This window comes from Rutilus rutilus (genome assembly GCF_951802725.1).
Source record: "Rutilus rutilus genome assembly, chromosome: 19".
NCBI lineage: Eukaryota > Metazoa > Chordata > Actinopteri > Cypriniformes > Leuciscidae > Rutilus > Rutilus rutilus.
Window position 1 is genome coordinate 4,887,672 of NC_140232.1, and position 6,903 is coordinate 4,894,574.

At 42.1% G+C, this 6,903-nt stretch overlaps 1 protein-coding gene across 1 annotated transcript; it reads left to right on the top strand.

Annotated features, from left to right (window-relative positions):
* Positions 1-1,363: 1,363 nt before the first annotated feature.
* Positions 1,364-5,996, top strand: tbx16 (T-box transcription factor 16). The gene is made up of 8 exons (XM_084388655.1): positions 1,364-1,604; positions 1,741-1,843; positions 2,280-2,444; positions 2,527-2,673; positions 2,980-3,050; positions 3,292-3,371; positions 3,508-3,721; positions 4,999-5,996. Exons 1-8 carry the CDS (start codon positions 1,486-1,488, stop codon positions 5,459-5,461), a joined length of 1,362 nt encoding a protein of 453 aa, XP_084244781.1. The 5' UTR covers positions 1,364-1,485; the 3' UTR covers positions 5,462-5,996.
* The last annotated feature ends 907 nt before the right edge of the window (positions 5,997-6,903 follow it).

Sequence of the window (6,903 nt, forward strand, 5' to 3'; positions counted from 1 at the left end):
TGCATGACCATAACCTTTAATATCCATAGAACCTTTCCATCGCACAATAGTTCTTCAAAACGTTCTTCACACTAAGAAAAACTGTTTTTTAAAGAGCCGTTCTTTTGGGAATCCAAAATGGTTCTTCTATGGCATCAATACTTTAAATTCTTAAAAATAAAATCAATCCACGAAAAACAAAGCCTGAAATCGGTACCAAAAAGCATGATGCCAAGGCATAGCTTTTGAAGTTCCACAATTCTCTAAAAAAATTGGTTTTTTTAGAGAACCGCTTTAATTTGTATTTTAATTGATATCTTTGTAATACATCTAAAACATTTTAATCTCCACAGAACCATAAAGCCACTCCAAGAACTGCAAATAATGGTTGTTGATGAGAAAGGTATTTCTTGGTGCTTCAAAGAACCATTGAGAAGCTTTACTTTTAAAACTGTATGTCAATATTTGTCTCAAAACTGCTGTTGACGAAAGACCATAATCCAAACCCAAAGTTTAGGAAGGGTTAAGTTGGTCTTGTTTTTTCTCAGCAGATGTGTTGTGAAAGCACGGCCATCAAAACGATTGAGCTTGGAACATAAGAAAAGCAAAGAAAGTTCAGAAGAACTCAAGTGACAACAATTGCATTTTAAATTATTTACCACAGTTGTAAAAATCAGGACCTGGTGTCTGTAGCATCAGTGAGAATTGGTGGATATGTGCGTGTGAATTAGCAAACGCGAGTGCCGAGTGTGTCAGATTATGTTTGCGTGAGGGGGTCAATGCTGTCAATTAGACAGTGAAGTCTTTGCTCTTCCTCACATTAGCTGGATTAATGAAGGGAGTTTTGTGCTTGATTTGCCATCCTGTATTCTTTGGGCCTGTACGTATTTGTTTAAAAGTCCTTTAGCAGTTCATAAAGACATGTTTCCTCTGCTTGTCCCCTTCCTGTTGGGACTCTATCAAGGCTCTGCTAACTCTCTTTGATTCTGCACATCAGCCAATAGGATCATGACATTGACTCATCAACGTGTCACTTCAAAGGCAGGGAATGGGGGTTCAAGCCCCGCCCACATCCAGAACCCACTTAAAGGTGTGGGACGCCTCCTCTGCATCTGTGGCAGAAGGAACGGACAGACACAACGCACTGAAGCTCTTCATCCTTGGACTTAACAAACATTGGATTTAACTCAAGCCCTTTAAGTTCTTATGGAGAACTTGTGTTTTAACGTTTAAACGTCTAGGTATTACTCATTTATCTCCTTTTCTTCTGGAGGACATCTTTTGAGAAGCCTAAATAATGCAGGCTATCAGAGGTGAGTGTTTGTCTTAAGCCCCAATTCATACTCTCACTCTATCTTCATTGTTAATTCGTCTTTTTGGACTTGGTTCTGCACGATTGAATTTTCTCTGGGACTTCTTCCGTGGGATGCCATTGACAAACCATCTCAAATATTTCGTCTTTCCTCAGACCTCAAGCACAATTTCAGCCTCCCTCCTCCGCCCTCCATGGCTGGAGCCGGTGATTCCTACCACCAAGGCAACATCCGAATGACTATAGAGGATCCGGATCTGTGGAGATCATTCCATGAGATCGGCACCGAGATGATCATCACCAAACCTGGCAGGTACGTCCAAGTTCCTCAATTAAAACTTAATCTGTCGACTCGTGTTTTGGATCAACTGACCTCAATGTATGTGTGAGACCTTAATTCTTAGAATAGACATGAAGTTAAACTGTACTTTTGGATGCTTATTTTACAGGAGGATGTTTCCACACTGCAAAATCAGCTTGTCTGGATTGGTGCCGTATGCAAAGTACATCTTACTGGTGGACATGGTGCCTGAAGACGGTCTCAGATATAAGGTTAGAACCTCAAACTCATCTAGCAATTCTCTAATAAAGTTCATAATCACATACTGACTCTCAATGTAGTGATTGCCAATTTTAAGGTCTTATCCATTTGAAAGGATTAGACCCGGCTTGTCTAGACCGTTACTCCTATTGAAATGAAGAGCTGTTGAATTGGGAGTCAATCGTGAACGGCTGGAGCGCTGGGGGGACGTTGTCACATGTGTCTCCCCAGAACGTTCCCACCACTGATTGCGCTCCTCAACTTCAAAGAGCCCCAACTCTTCCTGTTTTTACAGAACCCAATGGGGGGTTTTTACCTCAACACACACTCTCGTTCACACATACTCTCGCACCCCAGCACCCCCCGCACCTTATGTCATGGCCAATGTGGAAGCTGTAGTTGCTATTCTGTGGTCTATGATTCAATGAAATGCTTGTTTTTCTGTAGTGGAACAAGGACAAGTGGGAAGTCGCAGGGAAGGCTGAGCCTCAGCCGCCCTATAGGACGTACCTACACCCGGATTCGCCAGCGCCCGGCAGCCACTGGATGAAACAGTCCGTGTCTTTCCTCAAACTCAAGCTTACCAACAATGCCCTGGACCAGCATGGACATGTGAGTGTCCCACTCTGAATCTTACATTTGTTCAACAGTAATTTGACTCTGATTTAAACCCATGTCTCTTCTTTTGATTCAGATTATCCTTCACTCCATGCACCGCTACCACCCGCGCTTCCATATCGTCCAGGCTGATGATTTGTACAGTGTACGCTGGAGCGTCTTCCAGACCTTTACCTTCCCCGAGACCACCTTCACTGCGGTCACAGCGTACCAGAACACAAAGGTAATCTTAAATATACTTAAAAACACATTGATTGGCCGCTATTCTGAATATTGGGGAGAACATGTCCCCCTCATTGTTAAGCATCTACAGTAGTCAACATTTGAAGTGGATCAAATAAGTTCATCAACGTTGTCCTAAGACAAGAACGGGTATTGTTGGTATTGGATGAAAGGTTTTTAACCACTTCAAATGTTGACTACTGTTTTTATGCACATATTTTGAGGTTGAACAGATAATGGCATTTATTTATTTATTTATTGGAGTTAATTAGAACTGAGATTGATGGTTCCATTATTTCTCTCATAGATTACAAAGCTGAAAATCGACCACAATCCATTTGCCAAAGGATTCAGAGATGAGGGTACAAATTCCAAAAGGTAATATCATCTTGAGGTTATGCTTTATTTTCATCACAAGGTTACTCTTAAAATAGATTTTTCTATTCCAACAACTTTCTAAAATGCAGAAAACAATTCATCATTAAATATTAACTCATGAATTATAGCTGATATGAGACTTGAATAACCATACCAAAACGAATGCGGTATTTTTTTTAAATGTTCAGTAAATTGGTTTAAATCGTTAGCCATTTTACTTCATTGAACTTTCCTTTCACAGACGAGCAAATAGAAGTCTGGCTGATCCTGAGAGAGTTGCAAAGAAAATGTCAAAAGAGACTGAGCATGGAAGCCCACGAGGTAATTGTCTTCACCTTTAAGTTTATGTCTCTCTTTATTGTTGAGATCTGGGTTAACGAGTATGAATAGTTTCGGTACGAATTCTCAAGTAGTTGTTGTATTTGTAATTAAGTCTCCTTGATGCTTATCTCCTCAGACATCCAACAGTCCTCATGCGAAGGCGTGGATGATGAACACGTGTCCCGTAAGGAGTTGGAGGTGAAGGCCGAGCGGTACTCCCCATGGGGGGGTGCGTGCGACCGGGACAACAGCCACGCTCTCCGCGCAGAGTCCCCGCTGGGCTCGGACCCTCGAGACATGTACAGCTCTGAACAGCTCGTCCCCGGACAGAGCACGTACCAGCCGTACAGGTACCTAGCACTGACCTCAAACAAGACCTTATTTTGCTGTGTTCTGCCTTGTCAAGTCAAGTCACCACCAACAAAAAGTTATTGTCCAGCTAAAGTAAGTTTTTGATTGATTCACTTCTGTTTCAAAGATCATTAGTTATTAACTTAGGGGCCGCTTACACGACACCGTTTTAACTGAAAACAGAAAACTTTTAATGGGTTCTGGCGGTTCATTTGCAAGACAAGTGTTTGGTGGCTCGAGAACACAAACTTTGAAACAGGTTCCAAGGCGAAAGTTTTGAAAAACGTTATCATCTCCATGTAAACTTAAAAAACGTGAATCTGTGAAAACGCTGACGGCGTGCACATGCATATTATGTGTTTAGTCTATAGGTAAGCGCGTTTGAATATATATGTGCAGGCGCGTAGTCTTTCTTTACAAATTGACCTTGGCAAATTACTTGTGTGGCCTACATAATACAGAATTTTTTGTCGTTTCCGCGGATCCATGCGAACTGGAATAATTTTGATAACGTGTTATCAGTACAGAGGTAAAGGGAAGGAGGCCTTCACAGGGGAGAGACTAGCTGACACTTCAGGGCAACCAATCATCGACGAGATGTAAATTACGTCGTGAGATTAGTTTGACCTGCTACCGCTGATGGAGAGTAGAGATACTGAATTATTGTCAAAATAATTCCGGGTCGCACGGACACGCGGAAGCGATACAAAATTATAATTCTGTATTATGAATTTTTAAGGCCAGACAGGTTGAGGTCAATTTGTAGAGAAATACTACACATATATATTCAAATGCGCATACCTATAGACTAAACACGCATGTGCATGCCATTCACATATTCGCGTTGTTGAAGTTTGCGCGGAGATAATAATTTTTTTTTTTTTTTTTTCACAATTATTCAACGCCTGCGCCTTGGAACCTATTTCAAGGTTTGCGTTCTTGAGCCACCAAACATTGTTTTGTGCAAATGAGCTGGTCGGAGCGCGTTGAGGGTTTTCAGTTAAAACGGTGTCGTGTAACCGCTAAGTTAATAAGCGCTAATCTTTGAAACGGAAGTGAATCAATCAAAACTTTAGCTGGACAATAACTTTATTCTAGAGCTGCTGAAAAGCCAAAACAATCTCTGTTACTTTAATTTCCTATTATCACTGTAAAGCTGCTTTGAAACAATCTATATTGGTAAAAGCGCTATATAAATGAAGGTGACTTGACTTAAAAGCCACCAGCCGCCAATGGTTCTGCCTGGTCAATGTCTAAAATTGGGTCTTTTCCACAGATTTCACGAATATGGCAAGTCCCCCTCGCCGTCCTCCAGTGCTGGCAGTGTGAGTGGATGCGGGAGCACCGGCCGCTCCAGCCTCGAGTCCCGTGTGCCGGATGTTGCCACCGTGCCCGATCACGAATCCTCCAGCAAACCCTCCGCCCCGGAGTTCGGTCTCCCCCCCACCTGCCCCCCACATCCCTCCGCGGGACACCAGGACTACACAGGGGTCCTGAACATGGCCATAGCCCAGACCAAGCCTGGCATTCTGGGCCACCATCCTCTCTACACCCCCTACAGCACAGAACAGTCTCTGGGACAGTGGAGCGGGGCAGCGTCCGCTCAATACCCCCCTCCACCACCACCCCATCATCACCTACCCAGCGAATACAGCACCCAGGCCGTCCATCACGGGTACCACCATGGAAATGTTGGAGACTGGAGCCAATACCCATTGTTCTCTTACTCGTGCTGGTGAACAAGAGATGCTTTCTGAAGTCTGGCTCTTCATGCCCTGACCCAGACGACGGCGCACGTCACCCGGTACCTGCGAGTACCAGATAAACTCTAGAACTGAGAGTGAATGTAATGAGGAAGTGGCACTAAACTGAAATGTTGTTTGTGAGTCAACTTGAATGCAAAAGTTCAAATAGAAAATAAAGAACCTGCTTCAGTTTAATTGAAGAAAAGTCTGTGTGCTGATCTGAGGGTCTTTGTATTCTTTCCGTTGTGTGAAAAGACGTGTCGTTTGTGCCAAAGGATGTGCCATTAAATGCATTTCTTAAGACTTTTGATTCGTTTTGACTTGAAACCTCAAATGCCTGCGTATTGAGGACCTAGAAAGGACTTTGGTTTTCTTGGCTTTGTTGTTAAGATGTCTATTTATTCTGTGTTTGCTTTTGCTGCTACTTAATATTATTTTTGTTAAAAAGAGAAATGTAGTGTAAAAAATGCTGTTTGGAAATTACAATATTGTATGTCTGAAATACAGAATGGTCAGTAAATATCTTCAGTAAAGATGTTGTGGTCGTGGTCTTTTTCTTTTTCGTTTTCAAAGCAAGAAATAAGCAGCTAATAAGCTCATATATTGAAATGTTCATCAGGTCATAAAGAAGTTGAGTTCAAGGGGAAGTGAAGTAGACAAACATCTGCTGTGAGAGTTCATGAGAGCACTTTGAAGGTCTGTGTGAGATCCTAATCGCAATTTGGCATAATCTCAGTAGTTCATTGGTTCATGATTGGAAAGTGCAGATATATTCAAATATAAGCCAAACCAAATATCTAAGTAGTCTCATTAATATAAGAAGCTCTTTTTAACTTTATAGAAATATATTTGCATGCAATCTTGCCAAATCACACACACACACATACACAAAAAAAATCAGTTCAACAAATATCCACCAGGTATTTAATCTCAATATGTTCTGTAACAAATATGCACAAGAATCTCTTTTAGAATTTTTATCTCCACATTTGCTGTTTGATGGTTCATTTCTGTCAAGTTTTTATCTCGCTTTCAGTGTAGCTTTGCATATTTTTGTTTTTCTTTCACTTTCCCCCCCCTTTTGTTGGCTCTAATTGGAAGCCCACCTATCTCTGCCTGTCTACACACACATTATTTGATGTTGCATCCTTGGGACACTTAAGGTAATACCTTACATAACAAAGCATGTCATAGGCCCCTCTGTGCCCATGAAAGAGTCTTAAAAGGCGTGAAAATGGGGGGGATGTCAGAGCTGTATTCAGCACTCAATGCAGACGGGCGCTGATGGCTGCCGTCACGGATGTCAGGCGCTAATGACCGTCGTAAAGGGGGGAGGAGGTGGATCTGTGTGTTTGGATGTCCTGGGTGGGAGAATTAGCCAAGCTCAATTCATTACAGAGCTCTTTAGCATCTTTTAGACAAGCTTAGCAGCTATT